At 43.8% G+C, this 27832-nt stretch overlaps 1 protein-coding gene and 1 long non-coding RNA gene across 3 annotated transcripts in view; one reads left to right on the top strand and one right to left on the bottom strand.

The window, feature by feature from the left end:
* Positions 1-19205, top strand: part of LOC140728583 (uncharacterized) — a 43819-nt gene extending 24614 nt beyond the window's left edge. The window contains exon 3 of the long non-coding RNA XR_012099112.1: positions 18780-19205. This is a non-coding gene — a long non-coding RNA (uncharacterized lncRNA). The remainder of the gene's footprint in view (positions 1-18779) is intronic.
* Positions 1-27832, bottom strand: part of tgfbr2l (transforming growth factor beta receptor-like) — a 107994-nt gene that overhangs the window by 28855 nt on the left and 51307 nt on the right. For both annotated transcript variants that reach the window (XM_073047543.1, XM_073047542.1), the window contains exons 3-4: positions 17640-17842; positions 11486-12300 (exon numbers count right to left, since the gene is read on the bottom strand). In XM_073047543.1, coding sequence (XP_072903644.1) covers positions 11486-12300; positions 17640-17842 — 1018 coding nt within the window. The remainder of the gene's footprint in view (positions 1-11485; positions 12301-17639; positions 17843-27832) is intronic.

The following is a 27832-nucleotide window of genomic DNA, read 5'->3' as shown; positions in this document are numbered from 1 at the left end:
AGATAAAATGAATAGTTAAACTTTCCCCATAGTCAAGATCTTCTCTCCACAGTCAGTCTTCTTTCCATAGTCAAAGTCATCTCTCCATTGTCAAAGACTTCTCCCCAATAGTCAAAGTCTTCTCCCCAGGGTAGGGGAGTCCAAAACTAGAGGACATAAGTGGTCTCCCCTTGTGGACTAAGTTCAAAACGCTATTTGCTTGCGGTTATTGTTTGCATGATTTGAGTTGTGCTTTTTTTCCCCGTTTCTCTGCACATTGGGGTGTCTGACAGTTTTTTTAATGGGTTCTTTTGGGTTTCTTTGTTTTGTGGCTGCTTGTAAAGTTATACAACCTTAGTGTTGTATAATGTATACATACTTAGATAATAAATGTAAGTTGAACTTTGATTATACAAGAATTGTGTCTAACACTAGCTAGATGACTCCTTGAGTTCTGCACACCATAGTGGTCATCACATTTCAAGAAGGTTGTAATTATACTGTGCAAAGAAGAAATGTATTTGGATGTTGCTGGAGTGATTTTCTTGGAATGGAGGAGAGCCCTGATAGAGACATGTGAAATAGAGAAGGCAAGACAGGGTTAGTAGGAAGATCCTCTGTCCCTTAGTAGTGCATTCAGACACCATGGGGCATAAGTGTAGAGTAATAGGTTTAGAAGAGAGGTGAGGGAAACTCACTGCCTGGAATCCTAGATCACAGAAGCAGAGTACAAATTCGACCAGGGGTTCCCATGTTTTTTTGTGCCAGGGAGCCCAGGGGTTTGAAAACCCCAAGTTGGGAACCCCTGTATTAGAAGGTGAAATGATGTTGGATTCAAATGACACTGACATGATAGTGTTATAAACTTTCTGTAATTGATCAGGTGAGATGATGAAGGATAGGAGGAGTAGGTTGTGAAATATAAGCACCAGCTTACATCCATTGCATTAGTCAGCCTGTTTTGTAATATAAACATCGTAGTAATAAAGGCAAAACAAGTGACTAATTAACCAGTGCAAATTAACGATCTTGCTGAATCCCGTTGTCATCTATATTATCAAATACACTATAGTAAGAACCTAACTGCAGCATTAGATAAAGACACAGTAATACCTTTTCAGCTAGCTAGGGGACATTTAATAAGAACCAGCCTTAACACAAGTATCACCCTTGTCTACATCCCAAGACTAAATTTCAACATTAATTCTGGGAGTAGTGAAGTCAGACTGTGATAGAAGGGTACTGTGGGGGAGAAAGGTTAAGATAGTAGACAGTAGTTGTGAATTCATAGGTCAACATGACAAACTGGCGTATATCTAAATGGAAAAAAGAGAGGGAACAGTCCAAAGCACTTAATTAAAGCCAAGTTCAAGAAGTTAAAGAGGGAACTGTCCCAGAAAAGGTAAAACAGAAGATTTTGTTTTCTGTCTGACATGAGATTGTTGGGATACAAACCAGGCATCTATAAAACAAATACATGAATTGTTACAAAAATAGTAGTGCTCGGATAACTAAGGAAATGGAAAAATAAAGATTAAAAAAAGCATTGTGTATTTAACAGTTCAGTAATATTTGAGTAACATTGTATATATATTGTTTGATAAAGCATTCTCCTTCATTCAAGTAATTCACTATGGGGTATATGTAAAAATACGTTAATTGCATACGTCATCACAAAGACTATGTGATATGTGTGCACCTTGCTTAAACTCACTACTGTGGTTGGTAAATTACTGGAATTGTTAGCTTCTAACGATGGTAAATTCCCCAATCCTGGACTGGCTGTATTGATCGACCTTGCTCCATATCACAGTTCCCATGTGTCTCTGTGAAATAAGTAGGCACAATTTTCCCAGCTCACAATTTCTGTTTGAGTCATAGAAAAGTGCAGCACAGAAACAGGTCCCTTAATTGGTCTCATCGACCTGCAGCAGGACCATAGCCCTCCATACCCCTACCATCCATGTACCTACCCAAACCTCTCTTAAACATTGACATCAAGCTTGCATGCACCACTTCCTCTGGCAGCTCATTCTACATGATCACAACCGTCTGAGTGAAGAAGTTTCCCCTCATGTACCCCTTAAACTTTTCACCTTTCACCCTTAGCCATGACGTCAAGTTGTAGTCGCACTTAGTTGTGGTCCTATTTATTTTACATATGCACAAGATCTGAGAGTAATACTGGAGAGATGCTAGAGAAAAAAAGAACCCTTACTCTCAGCTCCACTGTTGTAAATAGATTGACATGCCATATGAGGCTATTTAAAACTACAGTAGATAGGTTTAAGGTGAGGAGGAGGTTCAATGGAGCTCTGAGGGGCAAATTATTCACACAAAGAGTGGTTAGGATCTGGATTGAGGTGCCAGAAGAGGCAGTGGAGGCAGGAACTGTGTCAATATTGCCTCCTAGGCAACTGGTATTGGATTGAGAAAGGCACAGAAGGATATGGAATTAATGCAGGTAACTAAAGGTTCAGAAAGGTAAAAAGGTTTAAATGTTCATTTATTATCTAAGTATGTGTGCAGTATACAACTCTGATATTCTTCTTCTCCAGATAACCACGAAACAAAGAAAAATCACAGAAGTCAGTTCAGAGAGAAACAGCAAACCCAGCACCCCGCACCAAAAAAGAACGGCAACACGATCATCACCACCCCCAACGCCCCCCCCCACACAAAATGCAATCAGACCCTGAATCCCCCTCACCCCACACATAAAAAAACAACATGTACATCAACCCCCAAATCTCCCTCCCTCCTAAAAAAAATGAGAAAGAACAGGTGAAAATACAGAATATAAAAAGCAGGATTATTATAGATAGGTAATATGGTCAGCATAGACACAGTGGGCCCATGTCCATGTTCTACAGTTCTATAACCATGACTAATTCCTTAATCAGAGGCATGAAGTGAACCTTGCTGAACGTCCTCAAATTTGTCTTCGAAAACTAAGCAAAGGCACTCAAACTGTGGATCTGTGTCATTCCTATATTCTTCATCAGTTTTTAAACAATTCTCTCTCATCAACTCTATTTCTCATTTACAATGACAACGTGAAGTGATTTAATTCCTTTTATAAGTAAAATGCCCTACAGATCCTTCTAGAGGATTAATTTTTAAAAGTGGACCAAGCCAAAGAATGAAATATTAGGATGGTGACAAATGCTCGATAGTATAGATACATTTTAAGGGAAGAGAGAAAGAGAGAAAGGGAAGTGGAGAGGTGCAGAAGTTTAGAGAAGGAATGCTAGAATGGGATACCTAGCCAATGGAAGATATAGTAAATCAAAGAATGCACAGGTTCCAATTTGAAAAACAAACAGTTTCGGGATGTTGTAACTCGGGGTGGGCTGTGGGAATAGAGGGATTAATCAAATAAAGTATGTTAGTATACAAATGAACCCTTTAAATTTGTGGAATGAGAATCAGTTCCTTTTTAAAATTATCTTTGTGACCAAACATTTTCTCTTTCTATCTTTTAGAGGTTAACCCTGACTTTGATTTCCTCAGGATATTCTGCTGGCTATCTGCTGGATTGTTATTGCTTTAATTATGAATATATTGTATGAGTTATGTTTTGTAACTTCAAAACATTAAACTAATTCAAAGGAAGACATAGGAGGAACACTGGAGAAACACATGGGAACGGTGATATGGAGAAAGGACATTCAACCCAACCAGTCCAGGATTGGGCAATTTACGGTTGCTGAAAGCCAACAATTTCAATAATTTACCAACCACACAGTGGTTGGCACAATGCTTTACAGTACAGGCGGCCGAGGTGATGCACCATCAATAACTCTCTGAGACGTGAGGCAGGATATCGGCTTTTATTGACTGGAAGAAAGAACAAGTAGTAGTTGGCCACTATACTACATCCTGGAGACTGAGGGCCGGGCTCAGGCCTCAATCGCCTTTATACCGGGGTCTGTGGGAGGGGCCACGGTCAGTGGGAGGAGCCACAGGAGCAGTCAGCAGGGGGCGTGTCCAGACAGGTATATGTAGTTCACCACACCGGGTTCAATTCCCGCCGTGGCCTGTCGGGAGCTTGTACGTGCTCCCTATGACCCTGTGGGTGTCCTTCAGGTGCTCTGGCTGCCTCCACAATCCAAAGACATACCAGTTGGTAGGTTAATTGGTCATTGCAAATTGTCCTGTGATTAGGCTGGAGTTAAAATGATGATTGCTGGGCGACACACGTCACGAAGGACCAGGAAGGCCTATTCCATGCTATATCCCAATAAATTTATTTTTCCCTTCATTTTAATCTAATCATGAATATAGAAGTAAATAAGAATACACTTCACAATTGATCAATTGTTCTGTCAGAATCGGAAACACATTGTAAGAACCATCTGTTTTTCTAGACTCCTTTAAAAATGAGCATATTATCCGGCTAGTTTTTTTTCCACTGAGAAATGGACACAATACATATAATTCAGTGTTTACATTTATGAGATTGGCACATTTGACTGTTTTTGTAAACTTAGATATTTCAATTACTTCCATATGTTTACCCCTTCAAGCTTCAGGAAGCTTTTGGGAATTTCCATTCCAACAGCCTGGAACATTATTTTATTGTTATTAGCTTACACTGGGGAGAAAACACAATATTTAATATTAGAGGAATAATTCTTTCCATTTGTTAGCAAGAGGATTTTCAGTGAATTGATCCTTATCCAGCTAGTATAGATATTGAAGCATTTTTAAGGCAACTTCTTAATTTATGAAATAGAAAGTTAACTACTCAGATTTTCTCTGCTTGGTATGGCAACTACTCTGCCCAGCTCTGCCTGAAATTATAGAGCGTTGTGAACACCGCCTGTCATGAAAACAGGCCTTCCTTCCATTGACTCTTCCCATGCCTTCATAATAAAGAGAGCTAATCTGCCCCAAAAATTGCTAGCTAACTTCGTGATAGATAGTGTACTGACGTACAGAACGACAGTGTGGTACTCTAGCTGCAGTAAGACAGGTCACAAAGCTCTCCAACAGGTAGATAGGGCAGATCAGCACATCACTGGAGTCAACTACCAGACCTGGAGACAATCTACAACATCATTAAAGACCCATCCCATCCCAAACACTGTTTGTTCAAACTCCTTTCATCTGCTAGGAGATACAGAAACATCTTAGCCTAGAGAGTAAAAGTGAAAAACAGCTTCTTCCTGAGGACTGTTGTGCAGCTGCATAATGCTACACCCTTGCCAATGGCCTTTGAAAGTTATAGACTTTCAAAATCACTTCTGCATGTAAATATGGGATTTCAAGATTCAAGATTCAAGATACAAAAACTTTATTGTCATTCCAACCATACATAAGCTCTGCAGGGCAGAATGAGACTGCATTTCCCAGGGGCAAGTGCAGTCATAACATAACAAACGCAACAATAAATAGTAAACACAACTATAAATAGTAAAACACAACAGCCACATGTCAGTTAAAATCAAGTGATAAGTGTCCAAAGCAGAGTCAGGTAGAGCAGCTATTTAGCAGTCTGACTGCCTGTGGGAGAAAACTGTTTAGTAGCCTTGTGGTTTTTGTTTTGATGCTCCTGTAACGTTTGGCTGATGGCAGAAGAACAAACTGTTCATGGAGAGGGTGTGAGGGGTCTTTAATGATGTACTGTGTCTTCTGGAGGCAACAACTCTGAAAGAGGTCTTGGACAGAAGGTAGGGAGACCCCAATACCCTTCTCTGCTCCCCTAACCACCCTCTGCAAGGCCTTTGTATCAGCAGCACTGCAGCTGGAGTACCAGGTTGTGATGCAAAAGGTCAGCACACTCTCAACCATGCCTCTGTAGTATGTAGTTAAGATGTTAGTGGGGAGTGATGCTTGTTTAAGTTTCCTCAGAAAGTGCAATCTCTGCTGGGCCCGTTTTACAATCCCAGTGGTGTTCCTGGACCAGGTAAGATTGTCCGAGATCAATAAAGCTATATTGCATGGATTGTAAATATCTGTTTTGCACAGATTGGAGTAGCATCGCAATTTCATTGTCTTAAGCAATGACAATAAAGTTATATTCTAAAGTAAATATATTATCAAAGTATGTATATCTTACCATATACTACCCTGAGATTCATTTTCTTGCCAGCATTTACATGAAACATAAAGAATCTATGACAAACCATACATTAATATAGACTGACAAACAATCAATGTGCACTAGAAGACAAACTGTGCAAATAAAAAAATATGTAACAATGAGAACAGGAATTGTAAAGAGTCCTTAAAAGTGAGTCTGTCTGTAGGTCATAGAATCCGTTCAGATTTTGGGTGAGTGATGTTCCCACGCTGGTTCAGAAGCCTGATGGTTGTAAGGAATAACTGTTCCTGAACTGAGTGGTGTGGGTCCTAAGGCATCTGAATCCCTTACCTGATGATAACTGTGAGAAGACAGCATGGCCTGGATTGTGGAGATCTTTGATGGATGTTGCTTTCTTGTGGCAGTGTTCTTTATAAATGTACTCAATGGCGGGGAGGGCTTTGCTTGAGATGGACTGAGGGGTATCCAACATTTAGTTGTTTCCATTCCTGGGCATTGGTGTATTAGTCTCAGGCCATGATGCAACCGGTTAGGATGCTCTCTACTGTGCATCAATAGATGTTTGTCAAAGTTTTTGTTGACATGCCAAATCTATGATAATTTCTTAAAATTTCTCCCAGAGTAGATTCTCTGATATAGAAACATAGAAAACCTACAGGTTGTGCTGAACATGTCCCTACCTTAGAAATTACTATGCTTACCTCTATTTTACTAAGCTCCATGTACCTATCTAAAAGCCTCTTAAAAGACCCTATCATATCTGCCTCCACCACTGTTGCTGGCAGCCCATTCCACGCACTCACCACTCTCTGCGTAAAAAACTTACCCCTGACATCTCCTCTGTACCTACTCCCCAGCACCTTAAACCTGTGTCCTCTTGTGGCAACCATTTCAGCCCTGGGAAAAATCCTCTGACTATCCACATGTTCAATGCCTCTCATCATCTTGTACACCTCTATCAGGTCACCTCTCATCCTCCTTCGCTCCAAGGAGAAAAGGTCGAGTTCACTCAACCTATTCGCATAAGGCATGCTCCCCAATCCAGGCAACATCCTTGTAAATCTCCTCTGCACCCTTTCTATGGCTTCTACATCCTTCCTGTAGTGAGGCGACCAGAACTGAGCACAGTACTCCAAGTGGGGTCTGACCAGGGTCCTATATAGCTGCAACATTACCTCTTGGCTCCTAAATTCAATTCCACGATATGTTGTTGTCAAGGGATTTAAAGCTACTGGCTCTCTTCACTTCCAATCCCCTAATGAAGAATAGCTCAAAGACCTTGGAAGGCAAATTAGAGCGCATCCAGATCACTTCAGAGCCAGGCTTCCCAGACCAGTCATTCGCCCTTCTTCCTCCCTTCCATTGACCAGAAGATTAAAAAATTTGAGAACACATATGACATGCTCAAGGACAGCTTCTATCCTGCCATTGTAAGAGCCTTGAATGAACAATGAAGATGAACCCTTGATCTCTCAATCTGCTTCATTGTAACCTTGCACCTTTTTGTCTATCTATCCCTATCTATACATTCTCCATAAATGTAACACTATATTCTGCAATTTGATCCCATTTTTCAATTGCACTACATCAAAATACTGATCTATACCGTGATTGGTCTAACCTTCTGGAATTTTTTGAAGATGTAACTATGAAAATGGACAAGGGAGAGCCAGTGGATGTAGCGTACCTGGACTTTCAGAAAGCCTTTGATAAGGTCCCACATAGGAGATTAGTGGGCAAAATTAGAGCACCTGGTATTGGGGGTAGGGTACTGACATGGATAGAAAATTGGTTGGCAGACAGGAAACAAAGAGTAGGGATTAACGGGTCCTTTTCAGAATGGCAGACTGTGACTAGTAGGGTACCACAAGGCTCAGTGCTGAGACCCCAGTTGTTTACAATATACATTAATGAAGGGATTATAAGTAACATTAGCAAATTTGCAGATGACACAATGCTGGGTGGCAGTGTGAAATGTGAGGAGGATGTTATGAGAACGCAGGGTGACTTGGACAGGTTGGGTGAGTGGGCAGATGCAGTTTAATGTGAATAAATGTGAGGTTATCCACTTTGGTGGCATGAACAGGAAGGCAGATTACTATCTGAATGGTGTCAAGTTAGGAAAAGGGGAAGCACAACAAGATCCAGGTGTCCTTGTTCATCAGTCACTGAAAGTAAGCATGCAGGTACAGCAGGCAGTGAAGAAATGGCATGTTGGCCTTCATAACAAGGGGAGTTGAGTATAGGAGCAAAGAGGTCCTTCTGCAGTTGTACAGACCACACCTGGAGTATTGTGTTCAGTTTTGGTCTCCAAATTTGAGTAAGGACATTCTTGCTATTGAGTGAGTGCAGCGTAGGTTCACGAGGTTAATTCCCAGGATGGCGGGACTGTCATATGTTGAAAGATTGGAGCGACTGGGCTTGTATACACTGGAATTTAGAAGGATGAGAGGGGATCTGATTGAAACATAAGATTATTAAGGGATTGGACACGCTAGAGGTAGGAAACATGTTCCTGATGTTGGGGGAGTCCAGAACCAGAGGCCACAGTTTAAGAATAAGGGGTAGGCCATTTAGAACGGAGTTGAGGAAAAACTTTTTCACCCAGAGAGTTGTGGATCTGTGGAATGCTCTGCCTCAGAAGGCAGTGGAGGCCAATTCTCTGGATGCTTTCAAGAAAGAGTTAGATAGAGCTCTTAAAGATAGCGGAGTCAAGGGATATGGGGAGAAGGCAGGAATGGGGTACTGATTGTGGATGATCAGCCATGATCACAGTGAATGGTGGTGCTGGCTCGAAGGGCCGAATGGCCCACTCCTGCACCTAATGTCTATTGTCTATTGGTCCGGGTCTAGAGGGTGTGGAAAACAAATTCTCATCCTGGTATCTCAGCACATGCATTACTTAATTATTTCCTACAAGTGTAAGTCAAGTTTAATAACTTGTGAGTGAACTAGAGCGGGTGCCATGGTAGCATAGCAGTTTGCGCAATGCAATTACAGTTCGGGGCATCAGAATTCGGCATTCAATCCTGGCATCTTGTGCAGGGGAATTTTACGCTCTCCCCGTGGAATGTGTGGGTTTCCTCCAGGTGCTCTGACTTCCTCCCAAAGTCCAAAGACATATAGTTAAGTTAATTGTTTTTTGTAAATTGCCCTGTGACAATTCAGATTAAATTGGGGGTTATCGGGTCTTGAAGGGCCAGAAGGGCATATTCCACACTGTATAGTTAAATAAACAAACAAATAAATAAATGGAATCAAAACATTGAAGGAAACAGAAAGGAAGCCAATGTCAACCTTCTAACAGTGGGCCAAACTCAAAGTCCTCATTTCTGGTATTGATTCCTGAAGAGGATATGTATGAGAAAAATACATTAAGATAGAATTAAGATATATAGAGTCATAGAGAAGTACAGCACACAAACAGGCCCTTTGGCCCATCTAGTCCATGTTGAGCTATTCAAACTGCCTACTCCCATTGACCTGCACCCAGACCACAGCCCTCCGTACCCCTTCCATCCACGTACCTATCCAAACTTCACTTAAACTTTGAAATCTAGCTTGCATGCACCCCTTGCCCTGGCAGCTCATCCCACACTCTCACACCCTCTGAGAGAAGAAGACCCCTCATATTCCCCTCAAACTTTTCACCTTTCATCCTTAACCCACGTCCTCCAGTTGTAGTCCCACCCAACCTCAGTGGTAAAAGCCTGTTTGCATTTACCCTATCTATACCCCTCGTAATTTTGTACACCTTTATCAAATCTCCCCCAAATCTTCTATGTTCCAAGGAATAAAGTCATAACCTATTCAATCTTCCCTTATAGCTCAGATCCTCCAGAGCCGGCAACATACTTGTAAATTTTCTCTGTACTCTTTCAAACTTAATTACATATTTCCTGGAGGTAGTTGACCAAAACTGCACACAATACTCCAAATTAGGCCTCACCATTGTCTTATAGCAACTTCAATGTAACGTCCCATCTCCTGTACTCAATACTTTGATTTATGAAGGGCAATGTGCCAAGAGCTCCCTTTATGACCCTATCTACCTATGATGCCATTTTCAATGAATTATGGACCTGTAGTCCTAGATCTCTCTGTTCCACAGCACTTCGATAATGTAATAATATATCATCACTTCTTTTCTCGGCTTATGCACAAAATGGCCTCCTGATTAATGTAAAATGGTAGGCAAGCAATAATAATTACCTTGGGGAGAGAAGGAGTAATCTTCAATAAGGATCATGACTGCGACACAATAATGGGATCAAAGAGTAACTCATTCACTGAAACACAGGAGCTGTTTATTGCTTTCAGACTTTGGGTATACAGCTTAACCTGGGAATGTACATTCCAGATAATTCCACTATACCCAATTTTCCAGAGATTACATACTGCCCTATTATTACATTCAGGTGCAAACTTCAAAGGGCCCATAATGTAAAAATGTCAACAAAAGTGGGAACAAGTTCAGATTTCTGCTTGATTTTGTGTATTTAATGTATTGTGCAGAAACAGCCTTTGGAAATGAATACATAGCAGTATTTATTTTCAAAATCTCCTTTTTGCTGTTTCATTTTAATCCGTCATCTTGTTCATAAGCCCCTAAGATATATTTCATAATCTATGTCCATGAGGCAAATCTCAGAGTTGTATACTGCATACAAACTTCAATTATAAATGAAGCTTTGAACTTTTGGACCTTTGATATAGGAGCAGAATTAGGCCATCAGGCCCATGGAGTCTACTCCACCATTTCATCACGGCTGATCCATTTCCCTCTCAGCCTCAAACTCCTGCCTTCTCCCCATAACCTTTCATGCCCCAACGAAACAAGAACCTATTAACCTCTGCCTTAAACATACCCACTGACCTGGCCTCCATGGCTGCCTGTGACAACAAATTCCACAGATTCACCTCTCCAGCTAAAGAAATTCCTCCTCACCTCTATTCTAAAGGGACATCCCTCTGTTCTGCGATCTGACAAACAAGATAAGACTGTGGTGAACTACATATACCTGTCTGGACACGCCCCCCCCTGCTGACTGCTCCTGTGGCTCCTCCCACAGACCCCTGTATAAAGGTGATTGGAGGCACTGCTCCTCCCTCAGTCTCCAGGATGTTGTGTGATGGTCTCTTGCTGCTGACAGTGCTTTCTTCCAGATAATAAAAGCCTATCTCGCCTCACGTCTCCGAGAGTTATTGACGGTGCATCAAAGACATTGTATACTCTTAACCCACAGAGAATGTTGAAGGAACTCAGTGAGTCAGGGAGCATCTATGGAGGAAAATAAACAGGCATGAATTCCCCTGACGCTGCCTGACCCACTGAATCCCTCCAATGGTGTGTGTGTGTGTTGATCCATACTTTCAGCATCTTTGGTCTCTCTTGTGACATGATACACTATTACCAGTTCACCTTTACAGTGCTTTCTTATGTCAGAAGAGACTCACCTGGCCACTATTAGCAAAGTCATCAGCAGTTAGAGATGGGTCAAGCCTCAGCGCCAGCCCGAAGTCACACAGTATGCATTCCTTCTTGTTGCTAACTAGTACGTTCGTGCTCTTTATGTCTCTGTGAGAAATGGGTATCTTCGGGGTTCCACAGGCAGTATAATCGCTATGGAGATGAGCAACACCATTCACCAGGGATCCTGTCATCACATACATCTCTGGCCAAGTCAGAATGTGATTGGTCAGGAAGTCTTGCAAGTTTCCCATGCTGTGATAGGCTGTAATTAGCCAGTATTGCTTTTCAATTCCTCTTCCCCTCTCTTCAGCTGTAAGAAACTGCAACACACTCTCATGTTTGAGGTCAACATCTGAAAAAATCTTTTTCTCAGTCCTCCATGATGTGTATTCTTCACAGGGGAAGATTTTCACCGCCACAGTCTCATATTGTCCTGAAGTGCTATGTTTGAGCTTTGCTCTCCACACTTCTGCAAATCTTCCTTTCCCAACCATGCTATCCAGTTCAATAGGCAACAGTTCAGTATTATGGTTGATATTGTTGGCACACGTCGCACTGATGTCAGAATGACCGTCATCAGTCTCCACGGAGCATTTTCCCTCATACTCGCCTGATTTTCCGTCGACAATCCTAGTTCGGTTTCGGTGTTCTACCTCTGGCCACTCTTTGGTCACTTTTCTTTGTTGTCGAGTACGAAACAGGTAGAATGCCATTGTTATCATGAAGGCAATAAGGATGGGTGGAAGAAGGCTCAATATGGCGACAGGAATGACTTCATTGTTTTGTGGTATGGGATAGTCTGGAAGAAAAATAGGTAGTTATGAAAATGAAGAACAATAACCTAGAAATTGGAATCTCCTATTTAGATGTACAAATGATGATTAAGATTATAAATGTGACGAAGTTTACAAATGCTGGAAATCCAAAGCAACACACACAAAATACTGGAGGAACTCAACAGGTCAGGCAGCATCTATGGAAATGACAGTTGACGTTTCAGGCTGAGACCCTTCTTCAGGATTGAAAAGGGAGGGGAAGATACCAGAATAAAAAGGTGGGGGGAAGGGAAGGAGGATAACTGGAGGGTGATAGGTGGGTGCGAAAGTCAAGGGCTGGAGAGGAAGGAATCTGATTGGAGAAGAGAGTGGATCACAGGAGAAAAGGAAGGAGGAAGGGTCCCAAGGGAAGTAACAGGCAGGTGAGAAGAATTGCAAGGATAGAGTAGGGAATAAAGGAAGTGGGGGGGGGGGGCTGGGATTTGTTTGTCAGAAGAAGAAATCAATATACATGCTATCAGGTTGGAAGCTACGCAGACGGAATATAAGGTGTTGCTCCTCCACCCTGAGGGTGGCCTCATCTTGGCACAAGAGAAGGTAATGCACTGACAAGCTGAAACAGGAATGGGAATTGGAATTAAAATGTTGGGATACTGGGAAGCTCCACTTGTGACAGATGTAGTAGAGGTGCTCGACAAAGCAGTCCCCCAACTTACGATGGCTTTCACCAATGTAGAGGAGGCTGCATCGGGAGCATTGGACACAATATACCAATGAATGATTAAGAGTTATTTTGAGCATAATTCATCCCAGGTGATCTCTAGGACTTAAATGGTTGGTGTAGTAGTTACTTTAGAACAAACCACAATCACTCAGAGGCTATTCACGAGGTGGGGTGGGAGGGGGTTGATACTGTATGACACACTTAATGAATAATACATTTCTAAGTTGAAGGAAGTATGTTCAATCCTTTAGTAAGAAACCTACAAAGATGAACAATCTTGTAATAATAAAACAAATGAAACTAAAACCAGCGCTATAACAAGATAAGCAGTCTAAGTGAATTCAAATGTACCTGTTAGTATTAAGTGTATTTAAACGTAACTAAGTATTAGCATAGAGAAATTAATGTTCTTTGATGTTCACTGTCAACAACAAAAAATAATTCCCCCAACCCACCCCTTGCTCCAACCAGACTAAAGCTGAACCAAAGATGAAGTGTGAATATGTAACGATACTCTTTACTTCTACCAATCCCAACCCACATGACCAATTGCCAATAATAAATGCACAAAATACAACACTGACAGAAATAGGTACATGGTTCCTACAGTTGGAATTAAATTTTGCCTCTGGTTCAGTGGAGCACCATCACTTTATTACTTTTCAAAAAGGTCAAAAGTAATACATACAGTATACTTTTAGGTTAATCTCTGTTTGTCTCAACATCATGTAACCCTTGTAATATTTGAGTTGGGCTGGTTACAGAATTCATATTGTTACCTTGTTGACTGATAGTTTTTGCCTTCCTTCCGTCATCTTAGTATGTTACCAGTTTAAAGCAATCTTACCACAAGGTAAGATTATCATTTTCCTTTTTTTTTGAACAGAGACCATTTTGGCCCAAGATAGAATGTGATGACTTATCCACCTTGAATTTTGAGTTGGCCTAGCACTTCTTCCTTTGTAATAGCAATGACACTGATCCCTGACATTCACGGACCTCTGGCAGACAGCTAGTGTCTTCCACAGTAAAGACTGAAGCAAAGTTCATCTACCATTTCTTTGTCCCCGATTACTACCTCACTAGCATCATTTTTCGGTGGTCCAAAATCAACTCTCATCTCCCTTTTACTCTTTAAATAACTGAAAAAACTTTTAGCATCCCACTTTATATTATCGGCTAGTTTGCCCTCATAATTCCTCTTTCCCCTTCTTATAGCTTTTTTAGTTGCCTTTTGTTGGATTTTAAAAGCTTCCCAATTATCCAACTTCCTGCTCACTGTTCCTACCTTATATTCCCTTTCCTTGGCTTTTATGCAGTCCTTAACATAGAATTTAGAAATTCACAGCACATTACAGGCCCTTCAGCCCACAATGTTGTACTGACCATGTAACCTACTCTAGAGACTGCCTAGAATTTCCCCAGCGCATAACCCTCCTTGTCTAAGCTCCATGTACCTTTGTAAGAGGCTCTTAAAAGACCCTATTGTATCCACTTCGACCACCACCGCTGGCATTGCATTCCGTGCACTTACCACTCTCTGTATGAAAATCTTACCGTGACATTCCCTAGGTACCTATTTCCAAGCACCTTAAAACTGTGCCCCTCCCTGCCCCCCGTGTTAGCCATTTCAGCCCTGGGAAAAAGCCTCTGGCTATCCACATGATCAATGCCCCTAATCATCTTATACACCTTTATCAGATCGCCAGGGGACAAGGAGATGGCTGCTCGATTAAATTAGTATTTTGCATCAGTCTTCACTGTGGAAGGCACTAGCAGTAAGCCTGATGTTGTAGTGTGTGAAGGAAGAGAAGTGAGTGCAGTTACTATTATAAGAGAGAAGGTGCTCAAAAAGCTGAAAGACCTCAAGGTACATAAGTCACCCGGACCAGATGAACTGCACCCTAGGGTTCTTAAAGAGGTAGTGTTAGAGATTTTGGTGATATTAGAAATGATCTTTCAAAAATCGTTGGACTCTGGCATGGTGCCAGAGGACTGGAGACTTGGAAATGTCACTCCACCCTTTAAGAAAGGAGGAAGGCAGCAGAGAGGAATTTATAGATGAGTCAGCCTGACCTCAGTGGTTGGGAAGATGTTAGAGTCAATTGTTAAGGATGAGGTGATGGAGTACTTGGTGACACAGGACAAGAGAGTACAAAATCAGCATGGTTTCCTTCAGGGATAATCCTGCTTGACGAACCAGTTGGAATTCTTTGAGGAGATTACACGTTGGATTGATAAAGGGGATACAGTGGATGTTGTATATTAGGACTTCCAGAAAGCCTTTGACAAGGTGCCATACACGAGGCTGCTTACCAAGTTAAGAGCCCGTTCTCTTACTGTAAAGTTACTAAGATGTTTAGAGAATTGCTGATTGGAACAAGGCAACGAGTAGAAATAAAAGGATTCTTTTCTGGTTGGCTGCCAGTGACTAGTGGTGTTCCATAGGGGGTCGGTGTTGGGACCACTTCTTTTTATGCTGTATATCAATGATTTAGATGATGGAATAGATGGCTTTGTTGCCAAGTTTGCAGTTGATATGAAGATTGGTGGAGGGGCAGATAGTGTTGAGGAAACAGGTAGGATTAGGAAGGACTTAAAACAGATTAGGAGAATGGGCAAGAAGGTGGCAAATGAAATACAATTTTGGAAAATGCATGGTCATGCACTTTGGTAGCAGAAATAAATGTGCAGACTATACTTTTTTCAATTAAAAAGCCATCTTGTAAGCGTTCAACAAATTCCCTCTCTTGCGATCTGACACCAACCTGATTTTCCCAATCCCCCTGCATATTGAAGTCCCCCATTACAATTGTGACATTTTCCACAGATGCTGCCTAACATTCTGAAAATTTTCCAAGATTTTCTGGTTTTTACTTCCTTCATCTGAAATTCTTGATTTTCATTTGCAGAAGTCTGATTTGTTTTACTTCATTGGAATAGCCAAAGAAGAATGATATTTTTTAAACTCTGGGGTGTTTAAAAATGATAAAGAGATGAGAGATGATAACTAATTATATATATCGCACAACACTCCATGTCACCTTACATTGGTGCGCCAGCTTGTCATTCCATTCATTCGTTGTGCACCATGTCATATAATGTGGGCGATCATGGTCTATCCATGCCCATGATTGTTCTTGGCAAATTTTTTCTACAGAAGTGGTTTGCCATTACCTTCTTCTGGGCAGTGCCTTTACAAGATGGGTATCCTCAGCCATTATCAATACTCTTCAGAGATTGTCAGCCTGGTGTCAACGGTGCATAACAAAGACTTGTGATTAGCACCAGCTGCTCATACAACCATCCACCACCTGCCCACATGGCTTCATGTAATCCTGATCGGGAGGCTAAGCTGGTGCTACACCTTACCAAGGGTGACCTGCGGCTAGCAGAGGGGAGGAGTGCCTTACACCTCCTTTGGTAGGGACATGTCTACACCCCGTCACCCCGTCATTCCATTAATTATCCTTTAAGATTTTGTTCTATCTTGTTTCATCTCTCAGATGAAGTTTTGGAATGGACTCTCCAATTAAGAGTGAATTATGAAGCCATTGTTTCTTAGAAAAAATTCAATTATATTTAAATTGCTTGAAGACATTTACCGGGTACTTCAAGGATACAGAAACTTTAGAACGTAAAGTTCTGCAAGAGTCCATGCCGACTTAAAACACAACTGTATCTACTGCTCTTAAACAATCAAGAGCAATTTCTGCATCCACTTATAGCAAGAAAATGATTCATTAACCATGCCAACTGTTTCAACAAATGCCAGAGAATACATAAACAATATCGCAGGATACAAGTTTAGAAAAATAGCTTACACAAAGCTGTACGATGAATGAAATATATTGTGTATGGACAAAATTTGACATTAATGGCATGCAGCTAGAGCAGGGGAATGAAATGAGAGAAGTCTTTGTCCTCTTTCCTTTGTGAATTCTAAACTCATACAAAGGATTTCCTTATTTGGTGTATCAATATTTTCATATGCAAGTTTAGGGCAACAGCCTGAGAGGAAGAAAATGTCAACTTACAGTAAAACTCCTGAATTTGTCTTTAACAATAAACTTTTGGCCTTGAGCAGACTTTAGGAAATACTGTTATTAATATTCTGTCTTGCTTTCTTCCATTCAGTCAACAGTCCTGTACAGACAAATCTTTGCTGGCTCCTGGTTAAACAGTCACTTATTTTTTAAAATAAGACCTTACTACCAGAAGAAAAAAGAGCAGAATGAGGCCATTTGGCCCATCATCTGCTCCACCATTTCACCATGACTGATCCATTTCCCTCTCAGCCCTCATCTCCTGCCTTCTCCCCATATCCCTTCATGCCCTGACAATCTATCAACCTCTGCCTTAAATATACCCAATGACTTGGCCTCCACAGATTCACCACTCTCTGGCTAAAGAAATTCCTCCTCATCTCCGTTCTAAATGGATGTCCCTCTAGTCTGAGGCTGTGTCCTCTGGTCCTAGACTTCCCCACCATAGCAAACATCCTCTCCACACCCACTCAATCTTGGATACATTTGTTAATGTGCAATTTGCAAAAGTTGGCGTAGGAGAAGAGAAAGCTGAATGCATTCCACAAAACGGAATAATCAGAAAAGATTCTTTTGAGGAAAGAAAACTCACCATTTAGTTCAGCTTCAAAAATGAGTTTATCATTACACTCCTGTTCATTGGTACAACCACACACATACACTATCCCTTTCCCAACAGGCTGCTCGGTCATGATGCAAACTGTTGTATTGTAAGTTGTGATTATTATGTCCTCCACTGGTAAGTGTGGATAGTGACACATTGTTTGCACACTTGTGGATTCATTGTTCTTCCTCCTGTGGGAAAAGACAAGAGTTCATATTGTGTAAGTAAGATTTGGAACGATTTTTAAAATTGTTTCTTTATTTTAAAGATACAGCACAAGGTAGGCCATTCCAGCCTTTGAGCAGCACTTCCCCCACAGCCCCAACAACCCCAATTTAACCCTAACCGAATCACGGGACTGTGGGAGGAAACCGGAGCATCAGAGTAAACGCAATGCATTCCATGGGGATAACATACTAAGATTCTTTATAGGCGATGCTGGAATTGAACTGCTAACTCCAATGCCCTGAGCTGTAATAGCGTCACAGTAACTACCACACTACCAATGCTCACAGCAATTATTCAGCTTCCCTCATCTGCAAAAATCCGAAAAAAAATTGTGGATCTGGCCCAGCCCATTTCAGGTAAAGCCTTCCCCACCATCTACACAGAGCATCCATCGTCAGAGACCCTCACCACCCAGGTCATGCTCTCTTCCTGCTGGTGCCATCAGGAAGAAGGTACAGGACTCACACCATCAGGTTCAGGAACAGTTACTACCCATCACACATCGGGCTCTTGAACCAAATGGGATAACTTCACTCAACTTCAACACGTACAACAAGCTGGAGGAACTCAGCAGGTCAGGCAGAATCCTCCCCTCCCCCCACCTTCTTTATAGGACCCCCGCCCCCTCCTTCTTCAGTCCTGACAAAGGGTCTTGGCCCGAAACATTGACTGTTTGTTTCCACGGATGCTGCCCGACCTGCTGAGTTCGTCTAGCTTGTTGTGCGTGTTGCTCTGACCCCAGCCTCTGCAGAGTATTTTGTGTTCACTCAACTTCACTTGCCCTGTCATTCAAAATGTTCCTGCAACCTATGGACTAACTTTCAAGACTTCTTCATCTTAAATTATCAATATTTATTGCTTATTTATTATTATTATTTCTTGCTTTTTGTATTTGTGCAGTTTGTTGAACACGCAAGATTGTAAACTAAAATAAGAGCAAAATGGTTTACAAAACCCAATGTGGAGACTGCAGCAAATATTACATCAGCTAAACTGTGAGAAAACTATCCACAAGGATCCATGAACATCAACTGGCTGTAAAGTAGCATGACTGCCTCTCCCTAGTCTCTACCTGTGAAGATCACGAGGGGCACAAATTCGATCGGGCATCGGTGGAAGTCATGGCACAAGCAAACATGCGGCATGCTAGAGAATTCCTAGAAGCACAGTTTTCCGAGAACACAATTTTCTTTCCATCTTAAGAACTTGCTTGTGTTCTGAACTACTAGATGAGCAGAACTTTGCCTTGTCTGAAACGCTGTGGTACTGTTGTGTATGTGGCCTGGTTACACAACAATGTTCTTAATAAAAACACTGGAGATTGGAGCTAAGTTTCATGACTCTTTACTGGCATACAGCACACACATACAGATCAATACGTGCCTAATAGCGCATTCAACAATGTGTTACTAAAACATTAAGTAGCCCCTTATTATACTGTAGGCTATAAGGTACACTCCTCCCATTTTATTTTAAAAGTGTATTAACTTTTTTTTTACTGTTATGCTAAACAAATGTTTACCCTTAACATACAAATGCCTACCATTTGTTTACTTAGTAACTTAATAATATCAAATTATAACAAAGTAATATAATAATATCAAATTATAACAGGCCTTTTCTTTTACTTTTGATCTAAGCCCTATTTATAACTCAAGTCTCTTGCAGGGGGGGGGGGGGGGGGCGGTGGTTGTCTCTACCTCTCCGGGTAATGTCTGTCAATAACCTTGTTTGTTTTAATACACATTTCCAAGTAAAAGTCATGAAAAGTTGACCTCTGAGCATAGGGAGTTAAGAAGATGTGCGCCTCCAATTTGCTAAGAGTTCTAGGCAGCAGATCATCTCCGTATAATGAAGACTCCTCTGTGCAGCTGTCCTGGATACATACGCATCTTTGTGCTATCACTTGTCTTACTTACCCATATCTTATGTTCCAACTGAGCTAATTACACAGCCAATCTTCGTATTCTCCTTAGATTCCAAATAGATAGCCTGACCTTTATGATACCATCTCTTTTTGTAATATAACTTTCTATCTTCTATTCGTGCTTCATATCTTTGTGCTAGTGATTCAGCAGCAGTGCTGGGAAGATGCTCAGGAGAAGACTGAGCTGCTGGTCTTTTCAGATATTTAAGCTTACTGAGAGTTTGTGAATCTATCATTATCTGTTCATCTGTTAACAAGTAATTGAACTGCGCAGGTGCAGGTTTTCGTGTTTTGTCTGTAATTGGAACAGGGTCATTAGGTCTCCTCCTTAGTTCCATAGAATATTTTACCTCCATAGAATCTCCTGTGAGTTCCATGGTTAGCCTCTCATTCTCAATCATCTTTTTCTTTCTTCTAACTCAAATCCTTTTATCTTCAAATTCCTTCACTGATGCTTTCTTCTCTTTAATATAATTCATTTCCACATGTTCTGTTTCCAGTTGCAGAAAAAGCTCTGCATTTTGTATTCTTCCCTTGTATTGTTGATCTAGTTTCTTCATCCTTTTCTGATACTCCTGCAAAGTGCCTTTCTGTAACTGCTGTAGCTGTCTTCTGAGAGATGTCAATTTCTGCTGGTACATCTGCTCTTTTACTTCCAGGTATTCTTCATCATTCTGCTTGTTGGCAATATCTGTCTCCCTTGCATCCTCCTCGTCATTGTAATAGTCAACAATGGGTGAGAGGAGAGCTGCGGACATCTTCTCCACTGAGCTGCCCTCCTTTGTTGACACATATAGTGCCTTGATGGTGTGCCAATCCAACTGGATTTTCCTGAATCATTCCTGTCCCAGCAACAGTGGTCCTCCATTTTTCAGTACATAGAAGTTCAGCTGCTGTGTTTTGTCTCTGTAGGTCACTGTCATTTTAATTTTACCTTTGGGACGCACTTTCTGTCCTGTGTAAGTCTTTAGCAGAAGTTTAGTTCATTTCAGAGGTAAATGAGAAAACAGTCATTTGTAGTCATGTACAGAGATCACTGTTAAAGCTCAGCCTGTGTCCAACTCCATTTTCAGTCTCATGCCTGCCACTTGTGGAATGATCCTTATTACTCTTCGATCATCTGTCTCTTTCATGCTGTGAAGTTGTAGACAAGACAATTCACGGAGGCGTTTTCATCAGAACTGCTTTCTTCCATTTTGTGTACATTGTTGTGCTTTCCTTTCTGGAGTTTCTTGTTTCTCTGTAGTTTGTCCCTTTTCTGCTGTTTACCAGCTTTGCATACTCTGCCAGTGTGGCCCTGTTTGCCACAGTTTCTGCATTCTTTGTCTTTAAACCAACAGTCATCAGGGTCATGTGACATGTTCCCAAAACAGTAAAATTTCTTTCCTTCATTTCTGTTCAGTGACACTTTATTCATAGCATTTTCCAGAGATTTTTGTTGTATCTCTGAAGCACCCCGTGCTGCTGTTTCCATTGATATTGCAATGTTCAGCACCTTCTCTAATGTAAGGTCTTTTTCACCCAGGAGCTTCTTCTGTGTGATTTCAGAGTGCATGCTACACACTAACCTGTCCCTCAATGCATCTGATAGACCCGCTCCAAATTGACAATGTTCTGATAATTTGCGCAATTCAGCACAATACTCAGAAATGCTTTCATTTTTGCTCTGATTCCGTTTGTGAAATTTAAATCTTTCAGCAATGACCTGTGGTTTGGGGTTTAAATGCTGTTGGAGAGTGTCTACTATTTGCTTGAATGTTTTGCCAACTGGCTTTTCAGGGGTTAACAAGCTCCATAGCAGACTGTATGTTTTTGCTCCCATAATACTGAGGCTATGTCCGCACTACACCGGATAAATCCATAACCGAAGCTTTTTTTCTTTGTTTTTATCCTCCGTCCACACTAAAACAGTATTTTCGTCCCCCTAAACCGGAGCTTTTCAGAAACACTTTCCAGGCTGGGTATTTTTGGAAACACTGCTCGGGCAGATCAGTGTGGACGGGGTAACCAGAGAAATCTGAAAATGCTATCAGACGGCAGTGCGCTATTTCATTGTTTTCTTGAACGCAACCTAACAATTTCAGAACAGATGGCAAAGAGACTGAAGCCAGAAGAGTTAGAAATGTACTCACCAAATACTTTGACCCATAACTTACTGAATAAATAAGTATACTCACTTTGCTCTGTTTTTTGTCCTTGCTCGTATGAAGGTGGTTTACCTATTTATGCAAGTACTTCTCTGACAATAGATGTGTAACAGCTTAATGTAACATTGTATGGAAATACAAGATAACACTGATGCAGATATGTTTTATACATTCAACAAGGTGCTTTATTAGTTACTTAACAAGGTTATTTAACAAGTGTATGGGACATTGGAAAAAAAAAGTTGAATTTCCCCATGGGGATGAATAAAGTATCTATCTATCTATCTATCTATCTATTAATGCAACAGAGCTAGTCAGTTTTTCAATGTTCGTTGTCAGCCAGGTCAATCTGTCCGTGAACTCCCTGTCGGTTGCCGTCGTACACTCCAGTATTTTTTTTTACTTCTAAGTCCTCCTGCGCAAGAGCCAATGGCTGTCCATCGTTTAATTTTTTCTAGTCTGTAACTACACAAATGCGCACTTTTACGGTGAGATTCAACACCAAACATGTTGCTCGTTTTCGGTAGATGTGTCCTGCACATGCCCGGTAGGAGGAGATTCACCGAAATCTCCATTTCAATGTGATTTTCAAAAACGCATAGTGTGGAACCCTATCGTTTTTACGCGAAACCGGCGTTTTCAAAATTATCCGGTCTGGGGTGGATGTAGACTGAGTAAGATGCTGGCTTTCTTTTCATCATTAACACTGTTAGCCTCACAATATAACTCCACTCTTTCAATGTAAGTTGCCCAGTCTTCAATGCCACTATCAAATGCTGTAATGGTTCCAATCATAACCATCCTTGTTATGTTAATTAAGCCCTGTTTTCCCCTTGTTTCCTTTTTGACTCACGTGTCCTTTTTGCTAGCACAACGAGCGCACTCTGTCTAGATGTGTGTGTTGCTCCTTTTTATCTCCCTTCTGGGGCAGGCAGACCCTCACCCTCTAGGGGTCAGCACCGGCTGTGGTCTCGGCTGGACGTGCTGCGGCTCCGACTATGTCTCTTGGTCTCCCGATGTTCTGGACCCCGGCTGTGCTCCCGCTTCCTTTCAGACTCGCAGCCTCACTCTGCCTCCTTCTCCCGCTACTTGGCTCATTCCTTGTGCTCTTCCTCCAAGTGTCGTTATCAACTAAAACATAGCGTTCCGATAGGATGTAGGTTCATTAACCTCATCGCCAATTTGTTGTGAACGTGGCCTGGCTACTCAACAATGCTATTAATAAAAACGCTGGAGACGGGAGCTAAGTTTCATGGTTCTTTACTGGCATAATCCGAACTCAACACACACATACAGATCAATATGCGCCTAATAGCGCATTCAACAATGTGTTACTAAAACATAAAGTAGTCCCTTATTATACTGTAGGCTATACAGTACTGGTACAATGGGGCATTTTAGTCAGCAGCACATTAAAGTGTAATTTCAACATCAGACAACAGGAGGTTCAGAAACCAAATTTTCCAGTTTGTGACACACACAAAATGCTGGTAGAGCGCAACAGGCCAGGTAGCATCTATAGGAAAAAGTACAGTCGACGTTTCAGTCCGAGACCCTTCGTCAGGACTAACTGAAAGAAGAGATAGTAAGAGATTTGAAAGTGGGAGGGGGAGGGGAGATCTGAAATGATAGGAAAAGACAGGAGGGGGAGAGGTGAGCTAAGAGCTGGAAAGGTGATTGGCAAAAGGGATACAGAGCTGGAGAAGGGAGAGGATCATGGGACGGGAGGCCTAGGGAGAAAGAAAGGTGGGGGAGTGATGCACCATCAATAACTCACGCCGAGACTTAGGAAGTGAGATATCGGCTTTTATTGACTGAAGAACAACACTACATCCTGGGGAAATGAGGGAGAGCAGCAGGCCACAGTCGCCTTTATACAGGGGTCTGTGGGAGGAGCCACAGGGGTAGTCAGCAGGGTCTTGGGAGGAGCCACAGGAGCAGTCAGACAGGTATATCTAGTTCACCACATTCACCCCTCCTTTGTTTAAAAAAAATTCCCAAGTATATTTACAGGTTAAGTCGATCAGGTGGTCGAATCGTTCGCTGCGATCTACGGAGCTCCGGCTGCAATTGCACAGGAGCCGGAGGTGATGACGGCACAGGTGCCGGAGGTGGTGTGTGCTCCGAAGGCGGAGAGTGGGTTAATTCTGTCCCAACAGGAGGTGTCAGGGATCCCTCGCGTGTGAGCGAGGGCCCTGGAACAGACGCATACGGAGTCTGTGTGGGGCACGGTGCGCGCGGAGTCACTCCGGGTACAAGGTGCAAAGTTACCGTGGAGTGCTCGGGGTAGTGGTCTGCTGCTCCGGCGGGCGCCAGGTCGCGGACAGAGACCGTGTCCTCCCGCCCATCAGGCAAGACCACGTAGGCATACTGGGGATTAGCATGCAGGAGGTGAACCCTCTCGACCAGTGGTGAGTACTTATTACTCCTCGCATGTTTACGCAGCAGCACTGGCCCTGGGGACGTCAGCCAAACTGGCAGGGTGGTCCCAGTGACAGACTTCCTGGGAAAAGAGAATAAGCGTTCGTGAGGGGTGGCATTGGTGGACGTACATAACAGGGAGCGGATAGAGTGGAGTGCCTCAGGGAGGACCTCCTGCCATCGGGAGACCGGCAACCCTTGTGACTTAAGGGCTAAAAGTATGGCCTTCCACACCGTGGCATTCTCCCTCTCCACCTGGCCATTCCCCCGGGGATTATAACTCGTGGTGCGACTAGTAGCTATGCCCCTAGCAAGCAGGAACCGGCGCAACTCGTCACTCATAAAGGAGGACCCTCTATCACTGTGGACATAGCAGGGATATCCGAACAGGGTGAAGAGCTGGCGCAGGACTTTTATGACCGACGTGGTAGCAGTGTCGGGGCAGGGAACGGCAAAGGGGAATCGCGAGTACTCGTCAATAATACTGAGAAAGTAGACATTGCGGTCGGTGGAGGGAAGGGGGCCCTTAAAGTCAATACTCAGTCGCTCAAAAGGGCGGGTGGCCTTGACAAGCTGCGCAGTGTCAGGACGGTAGAAGTGCGGTTTGCACTCAGCGCAGATCTGGCAGTCCCTGGTCATCGTCCTGATGTCCTCCAGGGAGTACGGCAGGTTCCGGGCTTTAATGAAGTGATAAAACCGGGTGACCCCCGGGTGGCAAAGTTGGGCATGAAGGGCATACAGCTGGTCGAGCTGGGCACTAGCACACGGTCCCCGGGATAGGGCATCAGACGGTTCATTGAGCCTGCCAGGCCGGTACAGGATATCGTAAGTATAGGTGGAGAGTTCTATTCTCCATCGCAAAATTTTATCATTTTTGATTTTGCCCCGCTGTTGGCTGCTGAACATGAACGCAACCGAGCGCTGGTCGGTCAGCAAGGTGAACCTTCTGCCGGCGAGATAGTGCCTCCAGTGCCGAATAGCTTCCACTATGGCTTGGGCTTCTTTCTCCACCGTGGAGTGCCGAAGTTCAGAGCCTTGAAGGGTACGAGAAAAAAACGCCACTGGCCTGCCTTCTTGATTGAGGGTAGCAGCCAGCGCGACGTCAGAGGCGTCACTCTCTACTTGGAAGGGAATGGTCTCGTCTACCGCATGCATCGTTGCTTTGGCAATGTCCCCTTTAATGCAGCTGAAGGCCGCGCGGGCCTCGGCAGAGAGGGGAAAGGTGGTAGACTTGACCAGGGGGCGGGCCTTGTCTGCGTAATGGGGAACCCATTGGGCGTAATAGGAAAAAAAACCCAGGCACCGCCGGAGGGCCTTGAGAGTAGTGGGAAGAGGGAGTTCTAACAGGGGGCGCATACGGTCGGGGTCGGGGCCAATGACCCCGTTCTCCACGACATACCCAAGGATAGCGAGTCGTGTGGTTCTGAACACACACTTGTCCTTGTTATAAGTGAGGTTCAAAGCATCGGCCACCTGGAAAAAACGTTGGAGGTTGGCGTCATGGTCCGACCAGTCGCGACCACAGATGGTGATGTTATCTAGATAGGGAAATGTGGCCGTCAGTTTGTACTGGTCCACCATCCGGTCCATCTCCCTCTGGAAGACTGAGACCCCATTTGTGACACCAAATGGGACGCGCAGAAAGTGATAGAGCCTGCCACCCGCCTCGAAGGCGGTGTAGGGGCGGTCCTCTGGGCGGATGGGGAGCTGGTGATAAGCGGATTTCAGATCAATTGTCGAGTACACCTTGTACTGAGCTATCTGGTTGACCATATCCGCGATGCGGGGTAGGGGGTACGCGTCAAGCTGCGTGAATCTATTGATGGTCTGGCTGTAGTCCACAACCATCCTATTTTTCTGCCCAGTCCGAACAACGACCACCTGGGACCGCCATGGGCTTGTGCTTGGCTCAATGATCCCCTCCCTGAGCAGCCGCTGCACCTCTGAATGAATAAAGGCCCTGTCCCCCGCACTGTACCTCCTACTTTTAGTTGCCACAGGTTTACAGTCGGGGGTCAGGTTGGTGAACAGCGATGGGGGAGGGATCTTGAGGGTGGAGAGGTTGCAAATAGTGTCAGCAGCACAGCTATCGGCATGGTGCTGGGCGGGATGTGGGGTTCGGGGTGTATGTGCGTGTGGTAACGGAGTATATGGCGAAGTCCCACCAAACTGAGGATTCCTGACAGTGAGTGGTGGGTGGGGCCCGTCATATGCCATAGTCACACTTTCGAGATGGCTCTGGAAGTCCAGCCCCAATAGCACAGGCGCGCACAGCCGAGGCATGACCAGGAACGCAAAGTTCCGATATTCTGTGCCCTGCACCACCAATGTCGCTACACAACCCACCCGGATGTCTGTGGAATGCGACCCTGAAGCCAAGGTGATCTTCTGACGGACCGGCCGTGTAACGAGTCCGCAGCGTTTCACTGTGGCCGGGTCAATAAAACTCTCAGTGCTGCCCGTGTCAAACAGGCAGCTAGTCCTGTGCCCCTCCACCAGGATGTCCATCATCGACCTTGCAAGCTGGTGCGGGGCGCTTTGATCGAGGGTCACGGAAGCCAGCGTTGAACTGGGCGTGTCGGGGGCGGGGCCTGGTGACGTCGGCAAAGATGGCCGCTCACATCCGGGCATGCAAGATGGCGAGGCGGGGGCGGGGCCTGGTGACGCCGGCAAAGATGGCCGCTCACATCCGGGCATGCAAGATGGTGGCTCCCAGGTCGCACACGGGTAGGTAGGGGCGGGGCCAGGTGACGCCGGCAAAGATGGTTGTCCACATCCGGTCATGCAAAATGGCGGCCCCCAGGTCTCAGACGCGGCGCTGCTCGACCCCGGGCGCGGTTTAGATTTACAGACCTTGGCGAAATGGCCCTTCTTCCCACAGCGGGAACAAGTCGCTTCGCGCGCCGGACAGCTTTCCCGGGCATGTTTCCGAAGCCCACAAAAGTAACAGAGTCTCATACCTGGCGAATTCGTGGGGTTTGAGATACCGCGACTGGCTGCGGCGTTGGCGAATTCGCTCGGAACCGGGGAATCGCGCGGCTGGACTTCTTCGGCGTACAGTTGCGCAGCCTCTATCGAATCGGCCGACTCTATCGCGGAGCGTAAGGTAAGATCAGCTTTTTCCAGCAGCCGCTGGCGGATACACACTGACCGAACCCCAGTCACAAAAGCGTCTCGGACCAAGAGTTCCTTATGCTGTTCCGCTGTGAGCGCTTTGCAGTCACAGTCCCGCGCGAGTATCAGTAACTCGCGAAGAAATTCAGCAGTCGACTCCGTAGGCCGCTGTTTTCGCGTGGCCAAGCGGTGCCGTGCATAAACTGGATTTACTGGCCGCAGGTACTGTCTTCGGAGGGCGGCAAGCGCCTCCTCGTAGGTGGATATGTCCCTGATGAACGAATAAACTTTTGGGGCGACCCTCGAGAAGAGAAGTTTGAGCCGAACAGCCGAGTCGGTGGCAC

Source organism: Hemitrygon akajei, chromosome 5 (genome assembly GCF_048418815.1).
Source record: "Hemitrygon akajei chromosome 5, sHemAka1.3, whole genome shotgun sequence".
NCBI classification, from domain to species: domain Eukaryota; kingdom Metazoa; phylum Chordata; class Chondrichthyes; order Myliobatiformes; family Dasyatidae; genus Hemitrygon; species Hemitrygon akajei.
Note: the sequence above shows the minus strand (reverse complement) of the source record. Positions and strands in the feature narration are given on the sequence as shown.